Below are 27,930 nucleotides of genomic sequence, written 5' to 3' on the forward strand. Positions count from 1 at the left end.
AACATCTATTATCTCTTTCGCACGTTGCCAGATCCACACACTCAATAAAGACAAGGTAAACTGGTGTTGTTCAATATGTTTATTAGTGACACGTACTGGTAAGTCTAATAGCCAGTAAAGCGGCCACAGCACATTCGTTATAACGTCTACTGTACTCAAGTGATGTGACGATGTGAAACGCACACGCAATCTGCCAGTAAACAAACGCCTTTTCAAATCCAAAACATAGTCTTTCCAACTTTTTAACCTCTGTTTAGAGTGAACCTGTTATGTCTACTAAAGTCTTGCTGATTTTCTTCTATCGGCCCAGACAATATGATCAAAACAATGAATTCATACAGTGGACAACAAGGATACAATGATGAAATCACAAGCATCCACATAGCCTGTCAAAATCAGGCTGAAAAAGTTGTTTGTTTTTAAGTTCAACCTAAAACCAACCAATGAAGAGACTAAGGGTCTTGGCCGGCAAGTCCTGTTGGCTGGCCATAGGCTGTGCGGTGTCCAAGAAATGCCTCTGCATGTCTGGCTCAGGCAACACAGCAGCAATGCCATTATCGGAGGTGAAAAAAACCAAATAACCCAACATGACATTCACTAGCTCAGCATACTACAGAAAAATGTGTGTGCATTGTATGTCTCAACACCAAAAAACAACACAACCTGGACACAGCATTTGAAAAAAATGGCAGAAGTTGCCTCTTAAAAAAAAATGCTGTTTTCTCGTAAGCGTTTTGCCTACACTTGCTGTGAAGCGCAATAAGTTTTAAGAGGGACTGTAAAGGTGCCAGAAAACGCAATGAAAATAAAATCAACAAAAAACTGACTTAGGACGATCAGAACTCAATGACAACTGCCCCACTTCTTCAAACGGTCCCAACAGCAAGGACTAATTTGGTATTTACTTTCTGGCAACAGACCATAACACAAAACACAGTCTCTGTTCTAGCTGGGCTGTTGTAACCGATATTTACACAGAATACCTATCAACATGCATAATCACCAAGTTGTCATTCATAAGAGCTGGCAAAATGCCACCCTCAAGAAATAAGGCTTTAGACTGTTATGACAGCGCACCAAAGCAGCAAACGCAAGAGTGCTAACTCCATCCCTATAGATGTGTGCCAGTAATTTAGATAGCAGTCATGCAGAAGCTCATTATCTAGCTTGGTGTTACTATTGCGTCATGCAATGGCTGGCCTTTGACTGTTGTGTTTATCCTTGCAAAAGCGTAATCTGCATAAAATTGTGTTGATTTAAAACATGGACAGCAGGTGTACATAGACCTCATCAGAAAGCCAACAGAACCTGATTTCCGATTTCTTTTGCCGACTACCATTTCTTTCTGTGTGTCACTTGCACAAAAGCAGAAGCTAAACTCTAGCTAGTGAAAGTGAAGCTCTATTAAAATTCGACTAAGAAACTTTAAAATGTATTTATCTCCTCCAATCCCACCCAACCTCCTCCTCCTCCAACCTCAGGTTTTCATGTGCTGCTGGCTACTGGCCGGCTTCAAATTTACCGTACATTTTCTCTAATTTTCGGTCCATTATCATGTGGGATAATCACAACAGGATAAAGCTATTAAAGAGTATCTATTCACAAACACACATACATACATTTACTTTGCCCAAATATAAGTTCCCTCCTTGTTCTGTCAGTAAAAGGTTGTGCTAACAGCTTTGCTGCAACGGTTTTGAATGTTTGTGAGGAGACACGCTATTTTTTGGCATCACCTCCAAACAGCAAAGTACAAGGACATCTGGGACAGAATTTCCTATTATTACTGTACTCGTACAAGACTAAAAAAGAACATGACAACTCCAGTAATTCTACACAGATTTTTCTAATACAGCGAGCTAAACATCCGAGACACAACTACTGTCTCTGTATACACCTGCACTATTATCTGCATTGGAGTCTTTTTTTAATTTTTGTTGCAGAAACTTTGTTCTTTTATTGTCCATCTTGGTTCAATGCAACATAACTTGATAAAGCATTGGTAATGCCGAGTATTTTAAAAAGTTATGCAGAAGGAAAAAACGCTCGCAAGTTATGAAATTACTTTTTCTTTATTAATGCTCCCTTGATTGGTTAAATATTGTAAACACATATCTCTTTATCAACATGCTAAGAAAAACATCTGCAGATTAAATAAAATTAAAAGTAACTTTGATTGGAGAAATTTCAAACGTGTCAACAAACCATATGTCTTGTACACATAAACTTAATCTTCGTATTTTGAATGTAGGTTCTAAAAATTTATTTTTAAAAAAATGTCAAGGACTTCAAGCTAAACTTATGACTCAGGCAGGTGCACACAAAGTTAACTGGGAATGTGTTTTCTTGAAAGATTTGAAAGTTCTTTCATGGTTATTTGACTAACTGAATCAAGTTCATCCTTGTTAATTTGCACTGTAGCTTTGAAATGAACTTCCACAAACACACTCAGACTCGCTTATTCAACAGACAGAGGCTATCAATGTGTGTGTGTCTAGAAACAAATCACATACATTACATCCTAGTCCAGTTACATAACCAATCATGATTGCTGCGAAATGGGAGGAAAAAAGTGTACATCACTCAATATACATAGCAACGTTTCCATTCATCAGTTTCTTGCATCCAGTTCTATTCATTCACCTTCAAATGTCCCAATACACATTGCTGGAAAACTGCTTTCTGGGCCTTCTCGCCTCTCCTTACACCACCTTCTACCTGACAACCACATTCTTGAGAAAGCCAGGATGCAGTTCCTCAGAGCATGCTTGTGTCCCATGAGCCACAAAATATTTGAAGTCTACGTTGAGGTACATTTACATGCTGTAGCCATAGGCAGGCATACCTGCAGGCATGGCTCCAGGAGGCATGGCACCATAGGCACCTCCATAAGCAGGCTGTACAGGAGGTATGCCCATCATAGATGCAGGACCAGCTGTCAGCATCAGCTGTGGCTCACCTGAAGACCCATCAATAGCAGCCCTTATAAAGATCTATCATTTTTACTTAAGCTACAAGATTTGCAATTCTCTCCCAAAATCTAAAGCTGAATTATTTTTGCCTTATTTAATACATAATTCTAATTTACAAGAAGTCAGAGTCCATAAGGCCGCATGGTGTCCAATAAATGCGTCTATATGTCTGTTCAAGCAGACAACAGTAATGCTATTATCAAAGGCAAAACAGAAATTAACATGAAATTCATATGGTGTAAACATCAACTAATTTTTACTAATGCTTGATTAGGGTTCAAAATTCCAATGGTAGAAGCATGTGCCGCCAGTCTCAACAGTGCCTAGTTAACGTGTTTAAACTCTTGCACTGATTCTTTGCCATCACACATCTTTACTTCACACAAAGTGCTATTTTCAGTGGGAATCAAGATGTGACATACCCAGAACAATGGGGCGTTCCTCAATCTTCTGTTCCTCCTCACTTCTAACAGCCTCTGACTGCTCCAGTTTGTCCACCTGATGAGTGCACAAAAGATAAGCTTCCATCTCAAATAATGTTTTCAGCTCATAAAACATTTAGCCATTTAGAATGCCCACAACACAATATATTATATAGCATCTTCCCCACCCCCACCCCCCAAAAAGTGGGGTACATGGGGAGGAAGAGGATAGGAAAAGGAAATAATAATTTAAACATGTATGTACCAGTAAGTGGAACAACCGTTACCGCAACTCGTTCATTCCGCGAGCCATCCACTTCTTAAATTCCACTAGCTGTGATGATGTGTCCGTCTGAGGTGACCTTGTGCGGGGTGCCCACTGAACCTCCTGTTGCTGTGTTACTGTATGAGTGGGTGTGTGTGCACATGTGTGTGTGTATGTCACCAGAATCTATTCCCTTTAATCTCTCACATAATCTTCCCTCTAGTGTACTGGCGTGTCATCATACCTATAATTGCCCTTGTGGATGAATAAAGTTGTATTGAATTGAAATTGAATTGAACTGAACACACGTTAGTAACAATGGTATTAGTAACAATGACACTTACCTTGGTTATGTACTCTCGCATGACCTGTATCATGTAAGGCATGGCAAAGTCTAGAATGTTGTGTCGCCATGCTAACTCTAGGATAACATCAGGTCGCAGCAGATCATAACACTGGAACAGGCAGGCTGCAAAGCATTCATGATTACCACTGTCCAAGAACCACTCAATCAAGTCTTCAGAAATTTCAACCAGGCGTGATTCACTGGCATACATCATCGCATCCTGTGAAATGATAAAAATATAAATAACATAGGCATTAGGAAAGATTACCAAAGAATTTGTCAATAAAAAGATCTAAATGCTAGCACTTGCAAGTATGACATACGCGCTAAATTTTCACCTCAGTATGCTGCAAAAAATGGCGTACTTAGACCAATGCTTTAATGCCAGGAGGTTACTCTAAAAGTTAAAATCTGTTTTAAGGCCAGACACCGGTTGAAAAATTGTCAAAAATTTTTCATATTGGCCATTTTCAGATTACTTCATACTGTCAAAGTTCATATTTTGTTCTATTCACTCGCCAAGTGGTTTTTCATAGAATAATCTAGAAATATGTCTATTTTGTCAATGAAAACATCTACTTCTATCCTATTTACTTTTCCCGAGCGCAGAATTAGCGAGAATAGAGAATGTTTGAGACATAGCAACACACCTCGCCACGTGGGCAACTGTGTCACATCGTATATCGGTCGAAAGGTCATGACATGAATTTTCAAACAAAGGCTGAGTCAAAACCCTTAGAAGGCCCCAAGCTATGATACAAGCTCTTTTCTAGACGACACAAAGGGTTGGAAACTTCCTTATATGGACGCATGCGTAACATACTTTGCATATAGCCAATCAGAATTCACTAATGCCGACCTAGACGGGGTCATAGGGCACACGAACACGCTTCGGCTGTGCTCGGGTATCCCACAAGGCAACTGTCATGGCCTCTGGATGTATAAACAATGGCGACAGCAAGTCAAAGCTAGTTCTGGATATTTCTTTTCTAAGACATTAACGTTAATATTAAATGTTTATTGTGACTGTCAGACGCTCATTTCTTCTCACAATACCACGTGCAAAAAAATAAAAACCACGTGGACATTCTTAGACCGTCGTAGCAGCTAAAAAAAGTAACTTAGTGAACCGAATTCGGCTGTCGAAAACACCATCAGTCATGTGGTAAGCGAGCTGAAAATAAAGCGAAGTTTTCATTTCTGCTGCAAAGCTCGGTAGTAATCAGGACTAGATGTGAACATTTACACATTTGAGTCAACTTGCAATGCTAGTTATTTATGTACTTTGTCAGGAATGTAGGGAAACAGAGCTTACATCATTTGCACAGAAAACAAAGGTTGGGTGGGGGTTGGATGGTCTTACTCCAACCAAATGTAACAAACAGAATGTGAAGACAATTATGTATAGCATTCCTAACAAACAATGAAAACTGCTATCTAGTCAAGTTTGAAGCCATTCAGTGTCTAGAGAGCACATCATTGTCAGCCCCCTAAAAGGCCAGACAGCTATAGTGCTTTTCCCAGAAATCTTTGACAGAAAATAAGATACCCCCTAACCACAAAAATCAACCATCTTTAATCCATGTGACTACAGAGGTAATTCATAAAATAATCCTAGCATACAGAGGAACAGAACATGAGCAGCTGCTTAAATTCTGGTGCACCAGTGATGTATCTCTAGATTTCATGAATAGGTTATTCTTATTCCTATTTGCCCCCAGTGGAGCATAGGGCTGCAAGAATTGGTTATACTCCCCTATAAGCTTTTGAAATAATTTCTTTAATTGATGTTCATCCATCACCCTGCAACTGAAGGCTAAGAAAGATGAGAGTGTTTCCTACTAATGCTGCTACTTCAGTAGATGCTCGCAAAAATTGGAAGCAATATGCGACATCATCACTAAATGTTAGACAGCAAAAGACCAAATATGGCAAAAACCATGAAGCTAGTGGACACTGAACTTCTATATAACTAACTAAACCTATAACTGTGTTGCTCAATGTTTGCAAACACCATTGTTTTTATTACTGTGCATTTCTCTGAAGCCTGGTCAGCAGTTGGGTACACAACACAACCATGTTGACTTTTCTAAAAGTGAATAAAATAATTAATTTTATTAGTAATGTTAAAGTTATATGTAGTAACACATTGAAAGATGGTTATATTTTTCATTCAGCAGGTAAATTACATGAAAGGCTTAGATAAAACAAAGTCACTAAGCTTGATATTTCTGCTCGCGCTTTTTCCGTTCATTGTTTTTGTTACAGTTTGTTTACTTAAAATCCCTATAACTTTATATTGACATGTGATACAGGCCTAAAATTTGAATGAAGTTTTCTTCATACATATGTAAACATTTCAGTGAGAGCTTTTTAAAAAATATTTAGTGGTTTAGTAGTTACTAAGCTTTCACTTTGTTTTCCTTCGCCTTTTCAGTTTCTTGTTTTAGTAAGCTTGTTTAGTTCAAAAGCTTATAACTTTATATTGCATGTGATACAGGCCTAAATTGGGTTGAAGTTTTCTTTATTCATATTTAAACATTTCTATGAGAGCTTTTAAAAAAATATTGAGTAGTTTAGAAGTTACTAAGCTTTCAGTTTTTCTTTCCGCGATTTCTCAGTTCCTTGTTTTGGTTAGAGACTGTTTACTTCAAAAGCTTACTCCTTCTTTTTGACAAGAGATATAGATCTGCAATTTGGTTGAGCTTTTCTTCATACAAATTTAAACATTTCTATGATAGATTTTTAAAAATTACTTAGTAGTTTGGTAGTTATACCGTTTTACATCAAAATTTCTTAAAATTTAACACACTTTTTTACAAAAAAATTATAAAAAAAAACTAAGAGGAATTCGCAAATTCTTTATCATAGAAATGTAGATCTGTCTTTTAGGTAACTATTTCAAAAAGAATTTTGAGTCTACTCACAAAATTGAAGAAGTTTTTAGCTTTTAAAATTGTTTGTTTTGGCGCCATTTTGGATTGTTTCCATGGCAACCGATAGCGCGACGAGTGCAGTAAAACCATTTTTTGAAACTTCATTCAAGGGCTAAATAGCTGATACAAAAAAATCCGCGCTATCCCATGAAACAAAAAACTTTTTTTTTCGACCGGTGTCTAACCTTAAATGCTGTTAAGGTTTCTGTTTTTACTATAGAGTACTAAAATACCAAATAGCATATCGAAGTGATTTTCGAGTACCTACAATGAAAATTGTGACCTAAGTAAAGGTTTTCATTCACACGTAGAAGTATTTTCAAAACAAGGTAACACAATATCATCAGTTACATACTGAAACTCTTGGAGTTTTTGTAAACTAGAGACAATGATCTGAAACTGAGCTCTGGGAGATATAAACAAAAATGGTATCCACCCACTAACTTGGCTAATGGAACTTTTTTTCTTCACATATCAATTTCAGCATGCATTTCCAGATAAATTTACAAAATTTTACTGCAGTAGCAAAAGCTTATCGACACTTTGTTTTTACATTTCAGCTTAAGTAGTAACAAGTTTTTGGAGAAATTCAAGTTTAAGATGCATATAACTTGTGGCAGTTCACTTTTAAAAATTTCTGGTACAATTCTTAGACATTTTTATTCTTATCGTTGAATAACCAAATATACAGAAATATGCCCTCTATACCCGACACTGAAGCTACTACCAAGTCTCCACTTCCATGAATCAGAAAAAAAATGGTTCTAGAAAATTAAAGTCCTTCAGAAAACTTGAATAATTCAAGGGGGGTTGAATTCAAAAAAGGAAAAAATCATCAAGAATAGTCATTACTTGCAAAACATTACGTCATTTCAGTACAAGATATTTTCCATACGTATAGCATTTCTATCTTGCAAAAATATTTCCTTGCACCAAGATTTATTTTTTTTGCTTATAAATCAGACAATGCTCATCAAACTATATATGAACTGCAGCCAAGTTGAAATAAATCAGCATATTTCAGCTATCTTGCTGATGACAGAAAAGCTCACTGGTAGATGTACCAGCCTCTACCAGGATCACGTCATTTAAAAACTTCAACCAGAAACGAAACCAACAGCCATGAACAGTTCACACAAAGGTGACCCAGAAAACTTGAAAATAGCTTTGAACTATTTAAAGATTAGGCCTTTCATTCATATAGTGAGTTAGGGAAGAGGATGTGGTGCACATGTCCACCATGTATATGTATAGCCAAGGCTTAAAACAAGAGCCATTTTCAGTGTCAGTGTCAGGCTTTGAAAAAACAAACGGCAAGGGTAGGTGTAGAAAACAGATTTATTTAGCATAAAAATGTCCTTTTTAGCAAAAACACGAATGGACCTTATGTATTATAGATATCAAAATAATTAAACTTTGGTGTTCTCTCAAATTTTACCAGGTCACCCGGAAACAGCGATTTTCTCGAGCCTATCCTCACCTTAAACAGTTTGTCCTTCTTGCACAGGTCAACAGACTGCTTCCAGCGGTTATTTCCCTTGTAGAGATATGCAGCAATGCGACGGAACTCTATAAGCTCATGACGCTCAAGCCTCTGGGCCAGAGAGATGTTGTCAAAGTTGTCATATGCATCAATAGAAGCTCGTAGACTTTGATAATCTTCTTCTTCAATAAATAAGTTGTTTAGGGCTTCATTTATGGCTTTGTTGTTGTTCTTTTGTACTGATCGCAGGTATGGTTTCACAAGTGGGATCTGGTTTACCTAAAATAAGAAGCAAATTACTCAATGCGCAACATTAACTACTGCTGGTAAGAAATGCTCCTAAAAATATGTTCAGACTATAATATGAAGTCTATTTATTATACATTAATTAAAATAAGTTAACATTACTTAATGGCATGCAAAAAGCCTCACTATACTGAATAGATTAAAAAAAACAAAAACTGACCTTCATGAAGTAATTCACGGCACGTGTGTGGTCGAGACGAGGAGTGAGAACCAAAAGGAGGTCATTAATAAGCAGAGGGCGGAAATCTAGGTAGAACTGTATTGCTCTGTAGTACAGCTCTATGTTGGCAACCTGCAGAAGAAGGGGTGTAAGAGATTATAAGTAGTGAAAAAGACTGATAATGAAATCTACACTTAATTATATCTTGTGAAAACCATAACAAATAACAGTGAAATTCACATTTGTCATGAAGCCCGCTTGAACACTGCATAGACAGTCTACTTTTCTCCAGCACTGACTCACTCATTCTCTCTCTCTCACACACGTGTCAAAGATTACAACCTTAGTGATGATGTCTTTGAATTGGCTCTCACGCCATGCTTCAGTCGGGTGGGTCATGATGGTCAAAATAGCATTGTCATACTCCTCATACTTGTCATACAGGAACACCAGTTCTGGCCACAAGTGTGCCGACTCTGCAGCTCTCAACACCTGCAAAAAGATGACAAATGAATTATCTCCTTGTTACAATCATGACAGAATCCTTTATATTTACAGAGCAATGCTTTCATATGCTTGTGTAGAAATATACAACAGAAAATGTGTTCCTTAAAAACTAGAACTTCATTACATCCCAGTGACAAAAGTAAAAAAAAAGAAGAGTAGATGCCATAAAAAATCATTCAAGCCTGACCTTAGGAATGTTAACTCTAGACCAGAAGAGCTCCAGGTGCTCTCGCATTTTCTCAGGTTTGTATTTGGAGTAGAGAATGGCCAGTTCCGTGAACATGCCCATGTGTGCTCTCTCTAGACCTGCATAATTATACATAATGTTCTGAAATACCAATTCCAGAAAGACACATAACTGCTGGGATTCTTTGGACATACTTCTAAAAATGTTGACTTTTGAGTTGTTTTAATTTTTGTTAAATTTGATTGCTCAAAGAAGTACAACATTCAAAAGCAGAATTTTCTATTGAATTGCATCCCTTGAAATCTTCCCTGCTGAAGGGGGTAAAAAACGAAAGAAAAATGTTATTTAAAGTTCCCAGCAGAGATGAGACACTTCAGTAGACCTTAGCTTAATGATAAAATGATGACTGAGTATTATTTTAATACAATAGTGATTAAAGTGAACAGTCTTTTATCCAAAGTCAATAATCGGCTTACTGCTGTCAATGTCTATGTGCTCATTACAGTCAGTCAAGAACTGATAAATGTTAGGAATTTTTTCAAAATAGTAAATTTTTCTTTATTCGAAGAGATTATTTCAGACAAAGAATTGTTCCATTATAACTACATTGTTTTTCTTTATGATGTCATTGTGACTCCTGCTTCAAATGACTATTAGTTTTTCCAAAACCCAACTCAAATCAAGAATTAGAGAAGAATTTTTTTTTAAATACACTTGCAACAAAAATACAATACCAACAATTTACAAAATCCCTTTATACCCATTTTTATCATTATTATCCCCTTTCATTAATCTATTTAGCCATTGAAATAAAAAGCAAAATGAGGTACTCACCTAAAGCTGCCTCTAGTAAAGCTATCAACTCCTCAAAATATCCTCTATCCTGGTAGTAGTTGATCAGTTCCTCCAGCTCATCAGCATGCACCACTATATGCAGACCACACATCTGAGCTAACCTAAACTCTTCATTATCTACACAGGCAAAGCAAACCTGGAGCAAAGAAAAATAAAAACATCAAAATGACAAATGTATCAATACTTTTTCTTAAGAAGAATTAACATTCCTTAAAAATCATTCCATACCATGCAAGAGATTAGCAGAAGAAAATCTTTACACAAACACACTAGGATGACCTAAAAGACAAAGATTCAAGTATTCAAGACAAAAAAGAAAAAAGACGACATCTGCAGGCACTCATACACAGACTTACTTCCTTCCAAGTCTTGGTGCTGTTGGCTTTACGTGCCCCATCAACAGCTCCCTGGTATTCACCCAAATGCACCAGCGTAATGGCAAGTCGCGCATAGTTAGACACATTGTTGTACAGAAGTTTGGCAGCCTCATACATCTTGTTGTCGAAACATCTATCTGCAACCTGTAGAAAATTGAAAATTCAAATAATCTGTCAAAACCTTACTTACAAAATCATATTAACTTTATGCTACTGGCAAACTAATGAGATAATTGGTCCTCAAGAGAAAGTGAACTTGATGAGTTAAAAAATAAAATTATAAAACAATGAACATTCAGAAATGTATTAGGCTGCCCTGGCATGACAGTTCATTGATATTTAAAAAAGAAAAAAAAAAATCATAGCAAACACTGCTTGTTATTCATTATCAAACGCTCTTCAGCCTGTTGTTTTGATCAAAAAGGATTGTGTTAATAATTACAATCGAAATAACTGTTGAAATATTAAAAGCAACCACAAAATACCTGAGTGATGTTCGCATGGTTGGGTCCAGAGATAAATTCCTCCATGTCAGCAAGTCGGTTGGTTTTGGCATAAGCAAAGACCAGTTCTGTCTCCACAAATGTTTCTCTTGCCTTCTTCCGAGCCATCTGAAGAAACTTCACAAGCTCCTCCCAGTTGTCTGCAAGGAAGTCACCAAGCCTTAATATCTCCCTGAATTATTCCTCCTGATTTAACATTGTCCCTTGACCTTGTAAACCTCTCTTTGAAAAATGTGTACTAGAAGTTAATCAGCCATTGGCTCTATGGGGGTAAAAGAGGGGAGGGCAAAACTGAACTGAGCCAGTTAAACAAGCAGCACCAAATTCCTGATGATGTTTATTACCCTTATAAGACTAAGGCGCCAAATTATGCTTATTGCCTCTACTCACTGTTGCTACTGGCGACCTGTACAACTTCCATGTATTGGGATGGGTCATCTGCCTTAATGTATGAATCGATAGCCTCCTTTACCATGCCCTGGTTCAACTGTGCACGTGCCAAAAGGCTCCAAACTGCTGGGTCATTGCAACGCTCTGCAAACTCGTAGGCTCGGTCAAGGTTGTTGACATTGTCTATCAACACCTGTTTTGGTTAGAAATGAGGAAGGAGTAGTGCAAGCTTAATATAAAATATCAGTGACTTCTCTAGGATTTGTTTCTCATCTACACCATTCCTAAGAGTCATGACAATATTTTCCTGAGGTTCTCCATATCACACCATCCAAGTGTGTGTACAAGTGCACATAAATAATACATCTAGAAATAATAATAATAAAAGTTATTTTATATAAAGTATAAAGGAAAAGATCCTACACTTACCTGAATAGCTGATGTGTTGACCTCAAACTTCTTAAAGATTGCGAAAGCTTCTTCGTATAATTCATTGCTGATTGCAATGTTGGCAATATCAGGAGCATCATAGTTGTCTAGGCGATTGATGTATTCCATGACACGGGTGCGGTCTGCCTTGATGGCTGTCAGGATCAGGAGATTCTGCAAGTTTCTGTAAAACAAATGCTTGCCAATTAAAAGCAGAAAGCTATTTAAACTTTTTAAAATTACAGTTTGCAATCTTCAGCTCCAACAGCTTTTAAGTAAAACACAATTCCTTCCATTTACGATAAGTAACAAGCATTTTACAAGCTTAACTATACCTGTGCTCAGAGAAAACTGAAGTTTCAAGCACAATCTTCTCCAGCAGCTCAATAAGTTCATTAGGAAGGTCAGCAGTCATGAAAGCCTTCACAGCAACAGAAATTTCTTCTGGATCCTGGGTCTCTGATAAAGCTGTCTGCACAACCTGTGCAAAGAAAGCATTGTTAACTTAAATTCTTTAACAGCTTAAAGGATTTCTCACTAACACAAAGCAAACTAAGTAGGGTAAGTTCACGCCCAGAAAGACAAAACATTTGGTCAGCAAAAATCAGGTCCTGTCATGTCTGAAACGCAATCTCAACATAACTCTCAGCACCACAATTCAGAAGCAAAAAAAACAAAACTTTCTTGGTAAAACTCACTTGGTCTATAAGCTGTCTGCGATATTCATTAGTCTCCTGCAGTACTACGGCCCAAAGGTCTGGGTCACGTCGCCTAACCAGATATCTTGCCTCACTCTTGAACAAGGAGTTTTCATTGCAGACCTACAACACACAAATAAAAAGTTAGTGAAAATAACTTTCACGTTAAAAGACCTATTAGTTATACAAATGTATAAAAATTTGTCACTAACCTGCTATTTTTCATTTTATTAGATAACACAAGGCATGGGCAGATGGGAGTTTCACTTAGGAGCACATGGGTGGGTGTGTGGGCGTAAGCATGGGTGTAAAACTAGAACGAGGCTGTACCTAACTAACATGACAGCTTTTGTACTCCACAATTGTTTCTTTATATACTTGGTTGTTATAAGTGCAGTGGATATGCAGTTTGTGGCAGTGTGGTTCATCATTGACTGAACTTTACTTTCTGCTGTGTTTCTTTGACCGACTGTAGGAATCATGTCAAGTTTTTTTCTTTGGCCATTTTTCTGGGCGTTGCCAGCGTCAGCCATTACTTTTTCAGTTTCAGAGTTCCACATTCTGCAAGAAGACTGATGAGCGGCCAAAAGAAAAAAAAAAAGACCTAGACCTATTAGATCCATTATATGACTGGCCGTGGTGGGAAAGGTATCATTTGCAGCCTGGGTCAATTTTTCAAATGATTTGTGCATGCTGGAGCATCTTGTTGCTAAATATCTTTAATCTCATCTGCCATTTTTTAGTTAACGATTTTGTATGTTATGTTGCATTCATCCTTGTCCATTTTGGGTTGGTGGATTCTTCTTTTTGTTGTTGTAAAGTGCCATGAGCCTGTCTAAAGGACTGGAATATGGACTATACAAGTTCACTATAATAATAAGCGTCGCATTGCAGCCATCTTTTGACTGAGAGTAAGGAGAGCAATTTTAGTTGCCTGATGCGCATCTCCCTGACTGTGACAGGAGAAATAACTGACCATTTTCTCCTGCACTGTACTTTAGTCCTGACAAGATTGAGAAATTACATACATTTTTTTTTTTTTTTTTTTTTTGAGGAAAATAGTAATATCTTTAAATGACTGTCAAATTTTTAAGTAGAGTATTTTTCTGTCCTGAGTTGTATTTTTCCTTTTATTCTATCTTCCTGTGTTCAATGTTGGCTGCTATGCTGAATCTAACTTCAAGAGGACTGGCAAAAGCGAAAGAATGTGCATCATGTCCTGACAGAGGGAGCTTCAGAAACAGACTTGTCATGTTAACAAAGACTTTTACTGCAGACAAGGAGGCATTAATGTTATGTTTTCATGCAGAGTTAAGCTATGTGACCATTGTTTTTTTTTCTAATATTACATTTATATTTTTTGTTAGTGTATTAATCTAATATGCAAGGCTATGGAATTACAGTAGCAATTTTCAAACCAATGAAACTTACCTTGATAAGTTCTTCATCACACTGTCCCCTCTCATAGGCAACACAGGCTAAATGTGGATCGCGCTTCTCACAGTATTTTCCCACCACTCTGCTGTCATAGAACTGGTTCTCCCTATAATCACAAGCACATTATTTACCACACAGATTAGTTAATAAGAAGTCTGCATATAGACTAACCGTATCACCTAGTCAGAAAAACATGCAATAATATTGTCAGTTGTCAGGGAAACAGGCAGTTCTATTTACCTCAGGAATCTCTCTGGGTTGTTGTTGCTGTCAATGTAGATTTTGGCCAAAGCATTATGTGTGGCAGGCTCTGTTACCCCCTCATGAACACGGGTCTCCAGCCAGGGAAGAAGCAATTTGAGTCTGTCGAGTAAACAAAAATGCTGTATGAAATATCCAATTTTAAATGGTATAATTTTGCCCAATTAAAGAATCTAGCTTTAATGATGTTATTACTAATATGATACCGCCAGGTACATACAAATACCAAACCCTGGAATCATTTCAGAGACCCAACTTTCGTCCATGTATATGTTACTCCAAATGAGAGGGGCATCAACTTAAGGTAAAGAGCAGCTCGAGAAAATAAAACTTTTGGTGTGACCTGGTTAAATTTGAGATATTTAATTTTGATATATATATATATGGTGCCTATGGTTCCTGTGTATTTTTGCCCATTAAATGTGTCTTGATGCTAAATTTGTCACATCTACCCTCTCTTTCAAAGCCTTATAATGATACCGAAAATTTGTACATGACTGGGCAGTGTATTGTTGAAATCAGAATTCGTTTTCCTAGTTTTCTATTTTATGCAAGTGAAAAGCCAAAGTTATAAATAGCTCCAAAACAATTTTCAAGATTCCCATGTCACCTTGATGAAACGGTTCACGGCTGTTGGTTAATTAAAGACATTTTAGTTTAAAATTTGATTTAAACTGAAATATTATCTGATTTACGAGTTAAAAAATAAATCATAATAGTTTCAGAAGATACAAGATCAAAATGAAGCAATTACAAAGAAAAATAAAACCAGTGTTGGGAATGTACAGAAACAACACTGATTTGCAAGTAATGACTGCTCCTGACAGTTTTTTCCATTTCTTTTTCTTTTTAATATTTTATATTATAAATCTCAATTCTATTTAACGAATCCACAAATGCTTTCCCTTTTGACCCTATCCCCTCCAGAATACACACAGAATGCAGTTTTTATAACATATTAGACATTTCTGGAGCTTCTACCCCCTCTTCACATGGTTTTTGCTGCAGAACAAATTATAAGCATCTTCTGATGAACTTTTCTTTTCAAGACCCATTTTTTCCTGATTACATGAAAATGGTGACTTGACAATAGGAGTACAGACTGTTAAGTCAATTAATTCAGATATGCATAGGAAAAATAAAAATTTCCTTAATAATGTGACGATGAATAGCAAACCATTCTTTATGTGCCACCCAGCTGTGGGGAGCGTTATGTAAGGGAAGAAACTGTTGGTACATTTAGGAATTGTTCTACTAATTATTTCCTTTAGAAAGCTGAAAAAAAGTCAACCAATCAGGTCTTTTGTTATGTTTGAAAGTAGGCAAAGATTTAGTTGATCAAGCACCATGTTTGAGTCGGTTGCTGTTTCTCAATTCCAAATGGATTTCTAATCCAACAACCAAAAATAACAAGAAAATAGTAAGTAATATTTAAATTCCAACCTTTATTCTAATAAAATGTTTGTATGGCACATTTTGTTTGTTTATTTTTTTTTTTAATTTGAGAAATTCTACTGTGACCTACTTCCCAAAAATTCATCCTATCCTAGTTACCATCTTTCATTTGTACAAGAAAACAAAATTTCTTAAAATTCCCACCATGTAAATGATTAGGCAATGCTCTTTAAAACAGTATGTTACAGATGGTTGTCTTTATTGATTTAATAGTTATAAATATTTAAACACACTAGTTTAATGGTCAATCTCTGCCAAGTGAAAAGCCCATAATGAATCATAGCCAGCCACCCAGAATGAGTTAAAATAAGCAGGTTTTTACTGATATTTTAAAAAGAATTCTCTATAAGCCAAGTTCTCTGGGCAGTATCATATTTCACTGCTTGCAAGACCTCTTGAAATATCAAAAAGTTCTGATGTCATCTTTAATTGTCCCTACAAAAAAAATCCCTAGGGTATACAACTCACAATACTGTGTAACTTTGGTTTTCAAATACTCACGTTTCTGAATGAAAATGTTAACTAGTCTTAATTTTAATTCCAGGTAATCCAAAGCTTGTGCGAGTGCTATTTATATATATAATACATCATTTCTCTATAATAAAAGGATATTCAAAACCCAAATTTTAATTTCTGGAGTATTCATCTGACCTTAGGGTTAGGGTGGCTTCAGGAAAATAGGGGTTTGGGGTGTCGGGGTCAAATTCAAGGTAACATTGTATTTGCATACATATCATAAAACAGACTCTACACAAAAAAAGTTTGCAGAAAGACATTGATCCCAACCAATAATGGACATAAGCACTCATGCATGTAACCACACCTGTTTCTCTTTTCCACTTCCTCCACCAACTCATCAGTGCTGAACTGCCCCCTGACCACAAGGATCAGCTGTTTGATGATGTCCTCAGCACAGTCCACATCTAGCAAACCACCAACAACTACAGGTAGCCGAGCTGGGTTTACCTAGACAAAATAGTTAATGCTGTTCTTGTAGAAAAAATTCACAAGGCAGTTTATTAAGAATGTAGGAATAGTAAGAGTGCTGGTAAAAGCTTAGGGGCCGTATATTAATGAAATGAGGGAAACTCATTGCCCACAGGTATAATCAAGGCCAAAACTTCTTGTTTCCATGGTTACACCACACTCTTCAGACCCTGCAGATACTGCTTTATGCTACTTTACTCCAAGGAATCTTTGCCAGTGCTTTATAGCTATGGCTTAATGGGTCGAGCAGACTGCAGACTCTAGATGCCACTTTATATCTAGAGACAAGAAACTTGTCTTTGATTTCCCAAGACAGTTTCCACATTGTACTTTCAATGACCCTGTATTTCTAAAAACAGAAAACAATCAGAATCTGGACATGCTGCATGATTTAATCCCTTAAAATAATTATCTTTAAATGTTAACATCTGAAACAGCATCTCACCTTTTGCACATAGATTTCAATATACTTTTGCAGGTTGTTGCGGTACAAATACAGCACAAGGTCATGCACAAAGTCAAAACGGTCACAGACGATTATCAATGGCAGCTGATCTGTCAATTTGGCCTCCTGAAAAAAAAAAGTAAAAAACAAAATAATAATAATACACATTTTCTTTTTTACAATGTACTAGAAAAAAAATTTCTTCAAGCACTAACACCAACCACCACTTCTCAAGCACATACCTTTAGAAAATTTTTGACGCGTTCAGGGTCATAACAGTTGCTTTCACGACAGATGCGCTCCACCTCCTTGATCTGACCAGTCTTGCAAGCAGCCTGTATGTACTTGAAATGCACATCTGGATCCTGACTAAAGTTGACAATTGATCCCAAAAAGTAGAAGAGACCTGCAAACAAACAGGACCACATATCATATCTAGGATTCTTTCTCCATCATGTAGTCAAACTCTTAGCATACTTAGCACAAATTCTTTGCTAAAATTATCAGAAAAGAACCATGAGAATCAATCAACATTTAACTGCAGTAAACTTAAACGAGCAGACCTATGCTCCTCAAGGAGTAACAGGGAATAAACTAAAATGAACATCTAAGTACAATTACCTTCATAGCTTTTGAAAGACTCAAACAACTCAATGAGAGCCTCAGTTGTGAGCTGCTCATGATATTTGGATGCAATCTGCACGCACACTTGCAGGTTTTGGCGAATGTTAGCTGTCAGCATGGCCTTTAGACATTCCACTGAATCCTCCACCGAAAGTGATCCAAAATAGGTCACCAGCCACTATTCAACAAAACAGAAAAATAACCAACATCCTACCTGCATGGCAATATGCTTATTTCATTTACTAAATTATGCAACAACCATGTTCTACTTAACTGAACTGTTAAGGGATCATCATGCTATACAAGTCTCCTAGAGTAAGTCTCAATATTACTTTCTTGATTAATCCCAAAAGATAATGAAGCATTCAAAATTTTTACTTGAAGGAATTTGTTGTGCAATCAGAAATTTTTTCTAGATGTTTAGAGCTTAAATAAAACATGAAATTTTTATTTTAATCATTATAAAAAAAATAGCCAAAGCAAACTTAGTCTGCCAAAAGTTTAACCACATTATTTAGAAATACATGTTTTTTTTCTGTAAGTAATCATCACATATCCAAAGATAAACACCTTTCTGCACTTACTTCTGGGTTAAGAAGGTGTGTATGTACTACAGCTCGCTTGATGTCATACAAATCTGTGTAGTGCTCCAAGGCCTGAAAGAGGTTATTTTCCATTACTGACGTACATCAAAACACAATCACAGCAATACAGTTTTTACAAATGTTAATGACAAACTTCTTCAGTATAATCCGTCACTTAATAAAACAAACCCACCCGCTGAAGAAGGCCTGCTTTCTCGCACAACTGGGCAATGTGAGCTCGGTCATAATGAGTGAACATCTGGTTTCCAAGAATGGCATCTGCAACCTGGAAACAGCAGAGAATTTTTCCTTCAATGAAATGCTCAACAGATGTGTAATAAAATTGCTTTATGAGGAGATTACAGATGGTTTGGATAGAACAGCAATATATCACAGAGCTGCTAATGACTCATCTAACGAGATACCCTTCCCCCCAAAATGGATGGAACATACCTGAGGAGCTGACATAAGGTTCATTTCGAGAAGGCGTGTCTGAAGTGGCCCTTCTGCTGGACGATTGTTTTTCAGAGCATCCAGCAAGAAAGATGTGCATTGCTGAATCAAGTTGAATTCCATGAAAACATCCACAATTTGGTTCAGGTCAGCCAAGGGCTCATCATCTGCCACCAGCAGCTGCGCAAACTGCAAGCCCTGTTCTGGATTGATGCGCATGATGTTACGCAGCAGGAAGATGTAATCTGGAGTGAATCCTACTTTTTTGGAGTACAAGATGATTTTCTGGAATTGGCCTGTTTCGGCAAAGCACTGTATCACCTGTTGAAACATTGCGATTTTTTTTCACATTAATGGTTAGGAAACTTACCTCATGTTTGGTGATCCCTCTTTACTACTTAGGATCTTAGGTCACCAAGCTGGTTGGCTAAACATTAAGCGATCTATTCAAAAGTAAACCAGTTCATTGTAGCACTTGCAGAAATGCTTAAGAAACTACAGATTTTGAAACACAAATAGCTGGCTTTGAAAACAATGGCAATGGGCTTGACAGAAGTGTGAATAAATACCAATCACCAAAAATACAAAAATTAAAAAGAAATTCTATAAGAATCTTCATTAACCAGTTACCAAATAAGAATTAAAGATATCATTAACATGCAAAATATGTACAAACTCACTTTTTGCGGCACATTAGCCCTCAGATAAACTGACAATGCAAGAGTTGGATCTGCCTGCTTTACCAAGTCTCCAAGCTCCTCGCAGCATTCCAGCTAAAAACAAATGTTGACAACTGATAAATTGTACTGTGCCTGAACTACTCTCTAGATTCACAGTTTCTCCAGTTATTACCAATCAAACAATTTTTTTAGTGAAAAGCTTAGCAATGGTGAGGATGGTGATCACAACATGAACTAAGCTTTGTTTTCAATAGAGCTGGTTTATTCGTTGAAGAAAATAAAGCCACTTAAGATCATTTCCAACCTCACTAAAACCAAGTTTACCTTAAGAAATATTTCCTTTTCAAACTTAAACTTAGCTGATAAAACACTGTAGCTGCAGCGTAAACAGAATAATTTATTTGTAAATACCTACTTTTGTCCAAACCATGTTCGCTCCTTAAGTGCAAAAATACTTATACACATAGGATGTTATCCTCTGACCTAGGCAATGAACACCAAAATCCAAAGTCAGCCTACCTTATCTTCTTTGAGCCACTTTTCCAGCAGCTGCTTGCGCCCTTGCTGTAGCACTGGGCGACACAGCTCAAGTGACTCATACTTGTTCAACTGCCCCTTGTCCAGAAGGATGCCAAAGTACTGCAACAGTGGTGACGTCTGGCCAGCCTGAGCTGGTACTTGCTGAAAGCGCTGGATAGTTTGTGGTGTGCGTAGAATTCCCTATGATTTTAGTAAAGAAGGGACAGAAAACATGAAAAATATTAACAGTTCTGAAATCTAGAACTTTCCGACCAAACATTGATATAATTCAATTCAGCAGAAGAAGCAAGCAAAATTAGTCTCTGTTCACAGAATTTTCAATGTTCTCCTTTGCTTACCTTAGGGGCACTGGCAGCAACTTTGGCAGCCTCCTGATACTGTCCGCTCTGGAAGAGGTTGTTGAATTTGCGAACGAAAAGGTCTTCGGCTCCAGGCAGGTTACAGCGGGATGACATCTTCAGGGCCAGGTCAGGGTTTTGAAGGGTGTTGGTGATGTACTGCACTATATTTTCTTCTTCTACGCTCACCGACAACACCTGCACACAAAAAGATAAGGATTTTTTTTTTGTAGTCAAATAATTCTCGAAAATAAAAAATCCCCTTAAGGAAACCAGATCCAGTATGTGGCATTAACACATGTGAGGAACAAACTATGGAGTAGCTAAATGAACTGTCTAGTTCTTCAAGAACGTAACTTCAAAGTAAGATCGAAAAACACACAAATATGTTAACAAGGCATTAAACAGATCAATAAAAATGTGGGAAACTTTCATTTTTTTCAATTTGTAAGGGTTTTTTTTTTCCAAATAAGTTTAAAATGATCCTTTCTATTCATTCGTATAAAATTCAACTCAAAGGTACAATCACAAAGTTTCTACAGCTAAACAAAAACATCAATTCCCTGCTTTGTTCCTGACAATATCCCACTTATTTTATAAATAAGGAATGCTGATAAGCAACTAAGGTAAATCAAAAACTAATGATACAATCACAGCTTGTTTTTAAGTAAATTGTACAAATCAAAAAGGCTTAGTACAGTCCATCCAAAAGAGCACGAATGCAGACAAGATTCTCTTGCAGAAGAAATTGTTAAAAAATATTCTGTGAAACTTTTAGAAAAATGGATTTAAAGACCACAGTTTTACCGTCTCTTTCCCATTCATTCCCATAATCAAACAACTGACACTTCACTTGGAGTGATTTTTCTAAAAGCATTTTTGCAACTAAGTATCAGTTACTTGTGGAATGAGTAAAGGTGCAGTCACGCTGCTTATGATCCCCTTACCTGTCCTTTCCTGTTGACTCCAATGATACCGCTAGTGGCCTCATGGGGAGCAGTGACAAAAATGGTGTCACCACTTATTCTGTTCATGTAAATACATGTTCCCGTCTCAACATCGTACAAGTGAATGTAGCCATACTTTGTAATCAAGAACACCACTCCATGTTTGGGACTGGTCTGCAAAATAAATATTAAAATAAGCACCACATATTTGTTTCTGATAAAGCAATAAACTTGGATGTTTAATTCTGTCAGCTTCAGATATATCTCCAAAGCATCCATTATCCAAGGTTGATACAACTTTAATCAAAATGATCAGGACTAAAACAATTCTGGAGAGATTGTATTTCATTTTTCCATTACCAAAAAAATAAAAATACTTTTTTTTCCTAGGCACTGTAATGTAACTTAATATAAAACAGATTACTGCATTTTACCTGCATAGCAACTGGGAAATCATTCTGTGCTTCTACTGGAAAGAACACATCCACAGCCTTCTTTGTGAAAGGCTGATTACCTTGTGGTGGCTGTCCTACTTCAATAACATGCAGCTGAATGCATAAAAGAACACAAACATACATACTTTTAGACATTACAGAAGAACACTGTAAATACATCCAATAAAAGCTCCAATCTGAAACATTTTACCCATGCTAATGCAGTTGTGCTGAATATAAGAAAATTCAGTTACTCTATCATTATGCATAAAAGTATTTTAAAATTTTTATTTTAAATTTAACCTGCAATAATCAATGCAACAAATGGTCTTTAATAAGTAGCAATTTTTTCTGTACAATTCCATGCAACAAAAACAGTGTTATTTAAAGTTATGGCATCTTTTCTGGTGAATAGTTGAATAGCTTACCTTTCCACCCTGTGGTCCCCTAACCGCAAACAGAAATAGGGTGGATGGATTTGGATTTCCTTCCACTGTGAAATTGGCAAAGGAAGCAGCATGGCCTTCAATGGGTTGACTGACCTTGCGTTCCACAGAGTACAGCTGCATAGCTCCCACAACTCGATTTTGCTGCAATGCAGAAAAGATAGATAACTGCCCTAAAATCAATCAAACTCAAGGTTTATAGAGGTGTATAGATCAGAAAATGTCACATCTTCCAACATTTCACATTGATTAAACATTCCCAGTAACCTCTGACTGCAAAATAGAAAAGGCATAAAAATATGATGTCAGCTGCATTACCTGTGCGGATATGCCAATCAGTAACAGCCACTGCTGTTTGGCATCTGTGCGGTAATTGATGACCTGACATCCCGCAAGGGTAGAATGGCGATCAAAAACTTTCTGAGGCTGTGAATCACCTGTCAAAAAAAAAGTCTTTGTACGCGTATCAGCATAATCACAAATACACCTGCTATAAATACCTGAAGGTTACACATCACAGGAATATGCATGGGTTGGATTATTTGTAACCTCCTTCCCCCCCCCCCAAAAAAAAACAACAACAAACCAATGGAACTGCAGGAGTTGATGAGTGTGATCTTCCCAATGTGCTTAATTCTTTTTACGCCTACTTTCAGAAATGTGACTTCTTTCACAGTTTTTTACACTAAAACAGTCTCTGGTGCCTGAGGATGAGTTGGTGATTGCCCAGTCCCCTGTCACAGTTCTTGAGGTGAGTAAATATGAACAAGGCTCCATGTCCAGACAGGATCTGTGGGCACACCCTCCATTACTGAGATGAACAACTTAGCAGAGTTTTACATCTACTACAGCTCTCTGTTCCAAAAATCACTAGACCCAGTCAACCTAATGACTACAGACCAGTCAATCTTACATCAATTATCATGAAATCACATGTGAATATTGGAAGCAGCAAGATTATGACTGCTGCTGATGAATATCTTGACCTGCTGCAGTTTGCCTACAGAGCAGGAAGAGGAGTCAATGATGCTAAGCTGTTTATGTTAAATACATTGTACAAACATCTGCAGAAACCTATAGTTTATACCAAGATTCTCTATGCTGATTTTTCTTCGTCTTTTAACACTATGCAACCTCACTTGTTAGCATAGTCTAGTTTCAGGCTTCTGTCTATCCCACCAACTAACTCTCTGGATCCTGGACATTTTAACAGACAGCAGAGAGTTTCTGCTGTCTTCTCTCATATCCTTTTGTCACCTATACAGGTTCCCCTCAATGTCTCCACTACTGTTCATTCTTTATACTAACAGTTTAGTAGAACTATGGATAGGAGCTTTCTTATAAAATTTGCTGATGACGCTGCCTTGCTGTCACTTTTGTATAATAATGAACGTGTTCACAGTGGCACTCTTCCTAACTTTGTATGCTGGTGTGATGAACACTTCCTTGTCTTGAATGCTTCAAAAATTAAGGAAATGATCTTTGACTTTCGGATGAACAAGCCAGTCATCAGTACTATCCATGATGATGCCATCGAGGTAGTGGACTCGTAAATATGGGGCATCAATACTGACATGATCAAGAGCCTCCTATGCTATAAACCTTCTACAGAAACTCAAATCTTTTTCCATCAGCTCTATCATCCTCACTCGGTTTAATCAGTTCTTCACTGAAATTGTCATCACTTGTTCTTTCATTTCTTGGTTTCTAGACTCTTTCAATGGAACAGGAACAGTCCTCTTTCCTTGTTAATTAATATCTGTTGTTCCAAGATCCCCAGAACCAGGCAGAGGGATTTGGCAGCCTTATATCATCAGCAAATCCTAGTAAGGCATCCCATATCATCTCTATTTCTGATCATGTATTGGCACACGCATTTTCACTCTTGCAGACTGGCAGTAGGTATGTGATGCCTGCATGCAGAACTAATCGTCACCACAACTCGCTCATTCCATGTGTTATTTACTTGATTAACTCTACTGGCCATGATCTTGTATTTGCCTGAGGTGACCTAATGTCAACTACTGTATTTTACTGTTGATGAGAGCATGTGTGTGTGTATATATATATAGTGTATGTGTAAGAGAGAAATTATTTCAACATGTATAGTAATCTGTATATTATTGTATGAGCACTATCTGGAATAAATTTATAGTTTAATAAATTTGTATAAAAAAAAAAAAAATTTATCAAAATGGTAATGAATTTCACAGAACAGTCAATTTGACCCCCCCCCCACCCGAAAGAAAGTTTGCATTACGCTCATTCCACAACAAATGTAAAACCACAGAACCAAGAATTTTATTGTTTTTCTATTATTATTTTTTTCAGTAGGAGGGGCAGGACTCATTTTATCCCCGGTTAAGGACTAACCTTCCATTGCCCAATGGTAGACAGAACTTTCAGTGACCAGACCAATGATGTTGACTGAAATCCACTTCCAAAAGATCACATCTTCTGTCAAGGTATGAGCCTTCATCTTGCTCTTCATTTCAATGTTAAATATTTGAAGCGTTTTCCCAGCTGAAAATAAGGTTATTTCAAGGTCATGTTCAGTGATCCGTACAGACATTTTAAAGGACTCACAATGACTTTACAAATAATATACACACAGAACCAGAAAATTTTTTATTGGCACTACTAATTTATCACAAGAACATGAGAGCTTCAAAATATTACCAGAAATAAGCATATTTAAGCTTAAATAAGAAGGAATTTTGCATGCAGTATCAAAATCAACATGCTTATTAATATCTCTATAAATTTAAAATGCAAAGACATTAAGTGAAAATGATGATTAAAACGAAAAGCAGCCAACCTTTCAAGGCAATGACTTTGCTAGTGGGGTTCATTATGGCAGAGTCAGCTGAAATGGGTCGGCGGATTGGGTTTGCTGTATCATTCATGTCAATAATGACCACCTGTGCCAGATCACCCACCTTTTCACGGACACAGATATACTTATCCGACTCCATTGTAAGAGTGCTAAATCCAATGTTGGCCGCATTGATGCCAACATTTTGGAGCTGAAAAAGAAAATAATAGACTTTTATTTGGAAGAAAACCAAATGTAATTATTTAAGTACGTCAGTTATCACAAGACTAGTTGACTACATATAGCAATTGTTTTATCATCAGATTTACGTACAGCCTTAAAAGTAGTTTTTTAATCACCCAACTTTCATATATATATATCAATATATACATTTAATGAGACACCAAATACAATGTGTAATCTTTACACAATTATGTGCTGACATACACCTGAGAGCTCCAACTCTTATGCTGCAGCTACTCCCCCTTTTTGGTTATATACTTCAACTCTACAACTGCAAAATTATTTTTAATTGCTTGCCTGAACACATTACAAATAACATTCTAATTCCAGCTCAATGAGGGCCGATCAGTTTCCACACTGCCTGAGAACCATGCAAAAAAGTTTTGCCACCATCTTACTAAACAAAAAATGGCCAGCTGGTGATACGCATGCAGAAAATGTAGCTGAAATTGGCAAATAAATGTGATTCCTATTTAAACAATTTATCTATCTCGTTTGAATAATGTATGGCTCTTTTGGTATTAATAGCAACTTGTTTCATTGGAGATCAATTGCCTTTTGGGCTTGTGACGGTTTGACTTTTCTGTCTTGGGACAAAATGGACCATACGTGGGACGAATGGGGACTTTTGGTATGGGGTGAAATGACCTATGACCATTTTAAACAAAACTATGCAAATAAGTTTAGCCCCCATTTTACTAAACAAAAATGGCCGCTTGGCAATCAACATGATTTTTGTTCTTTAAACAATCTTTTAAATTAAAGATTTTATCATCATAATGTGGATTTATACAGACTAAATAATTTTTCAACAGGGGGTCTCACAAATGACGAAAGCAGTGTTGGCGCACTACCGTAGTATGGTAACAGAGACATAATAATGGGGGGAAAAAAAATTCATAATACAAGTTAACAATAAAACGATGACAAAATCTTTAATCTCTCATCGGTGATCAATTCATCTTCTGGGCTTGGGTTGATTTGAATTTTGGTGCTGGGATGAAATGGACATAGCTGGGACAATTTTACTCAAACTGTGGGGCGATATGACTGGTGACCACCAGCTCAACACATGGGCATGGAAGCAGTAAAAATTTAAAATCTTTTATGAATGTAAATTCTACTGAAAAGGGTTGAGGTTATTAAAAACTAGAGATGCTATCTGTTTTTCATTATTGATCTGCATATTCAAAATTTTTAACCACATTCTAAGAACATCGAACGTAAAAAAGAAATTTTAATGTCTTATATTTTCATTTATTATTAATGTTTTACTTGAAAAAGACAGGTTGGAAAACACGTGTTGCTGTTAATGTTGTAACATGTCTTGCCACTAGTAAGCAAGCCTCCTAAAAGTGAAGTCAGTAGGGGGCGGAGACTAGTGACACACCTCCATAAGTCACTATTCTGTCAAATTATTATTCATCAAACTATTTTGTTTTGTTTTTTTAACATAACATTCGATAAAATTAGTAATCTGAGTAATTTAGGTGGAACGGGAAAAACCTCAGAAATAATGTACACGTTGAATGAGTCATAGTTTTCGATAGGTAGAGGTAGCTTCAAGCTTCTGGGGAATGGGGCGTCATCGAAACGAAATACATTTCTAAAATAAGTATTTAATACCAACAATTCTAAATAACAATGGCAGTAATATTATATTTAAAATCTAGTTGTAATATGAAGAATGACAACATAAACAACGCCAGATTTCTGCAGGCAGGAGCTTCTTTGTAGTAAGTTGGTTCTTATGTTCCGGTGATGACTGCCAAGTCATCAACAAGCATGTGGGTTGTGAAATTATAAGGGTCAAAATCTACGTTTTAATTTGTAGTTATCCCATACATTTTCAAGAAGAGAGATAAATACATTAAAAAAACAATACACTCATAATTTATTTTAGAAATGAGAAAAGCATATTATAACGAAAAAATTAAGATGTCTTTGACTTGTGCGAGTGATAGGGGCGTGTATCTACAGCAAAGAATGTTGCATGCCTTACCTGCAGGTGCTCCTGAAATCGAATTGGTAAAATTTGTGACATGGCCTAAAGCCAAAACACTTAATTTTGGTTTGCACTGGACGAAAGAACTAGTTTCCTGCCGATATAGTCCGAGCCGGTGGTTTGCAGAGCTTACCCACCCTGCCTTATCGAAGAAGATGGCGACTGCCGGTGGAGTTTAGAAATAGTTCCTTATCAAGTGCGCACGCATCCCAAGTATAGAAAAAAAATAGCAAGTTTAAGATTTTTTACGCTCATTTAGACTTTTTTCAAAAATCATAAATATCCTTTAATTTGAATCCATTTTAAGATTCCTTATATTACTGCGATACTGACATACTCTTTCATCAGTGGACTATATTTTTCATTGAAATGAATATTCATACGCAATCATTAGCGTCAT

General features: G+C 36.7%; 1 protein-coding gene across 1 annotated transcript; it reads right to left on the reverse strand.

Moving 5' to 3' along the window:
• Positions 1-64: 64 nt before the first annotated feature.
• Positions 65-27,716, reverse strand: LOC112561352 (clathrin heavy chain 1). The gene is made up of 33 exons (XM_025233778.1): positions 27,528-27,716; positions 25,286-25,493; positions 24,841-24,990; positions 22,786-22,904; positions 22,450-22,611; positions 22,022-22,135; positions 21,588-21,761; positions 20,641-20,838; positions 20,282-20,482; positions 19,763-19,855; positions 19,083-19,403; positions 18,823-18,915; positions 18,630-18,701; positions 18,043-18,223; positions 17,664-17,827; positions 17,422-17,547; positions 16,813-16,955; positions 14,514-14,636; positions 14,268-14,379; positions 12,837-12,959; positions 12,474-12,619; positions 12,139-12,322; positions 11,710-11,902; positions 11,302-11,459; positions 10,796-10,960; positions 10,419-10,575; positions 9,585-9,703; positions 9,233-9,382; positions 8,891-9,022; positions 8,422-8,703; positions 4,004-4,225; positions 3,395-3,470; positions 65-2,959 (listed from the first exon to the last, which is right to left on the reverse strand). The coding sequence occupies exons 1-33, from the start codon at positions 27,567-27,569 to the stop codon at positions 2,817-2,819; spliced, it is 5,046 nt and encodes a 1,681-aa protein (XP_025089563.1). The 5' UTR covers positions 27,570-27,716; the 3' UTR covers positions 65-2,816.
• Positions 27,717-27,930: the final 214 nt, after the last annotated feature.

The sequence above is a fragment of the Pomacea canaliculata genome, linkage group LG4, assembly GCF_003073045.1.
Source record: "Pomacea canaliculata isolate SZHN2017 linkage group LG4, ASM307304v1, whole genome shotgun sequence".
Classification (NCBI taxonomy): Eukaryota; Metazoa; Mollusca; class Gastropoda; order Architaenioglossa; family Ampullariidae; genus Pomacea; species Pomacea canaliculata.

What these genes read in the sequence shown, in the direction of transcription:
- LOC112561352 (XM_025233778.1), bottom strand. Translation starts at nt 27,569, where the DNA reads ATGTCACAAATTTTACCAATTCGATTTCAGGAGCACCTGCAG. An exon ending in GAGTCAACAGGAAAGGACAG is followed by an intron (nt 20,839 to 21,587) that starts GTAAGGGGATCA and finishes TTTTGTGTGCAG; the next exon opens with GTGTTGTCGGTGAGCGTAGA. An exon ending in GAAGTGGAAAAGAGAAACAG is followed by an intron (nt 14,637 to 16,812) that starts GTGTGGTTACAT and finishes TTTACTCGACAG; the next exon opens with ACTCAAATTGCTTCTTCCCT.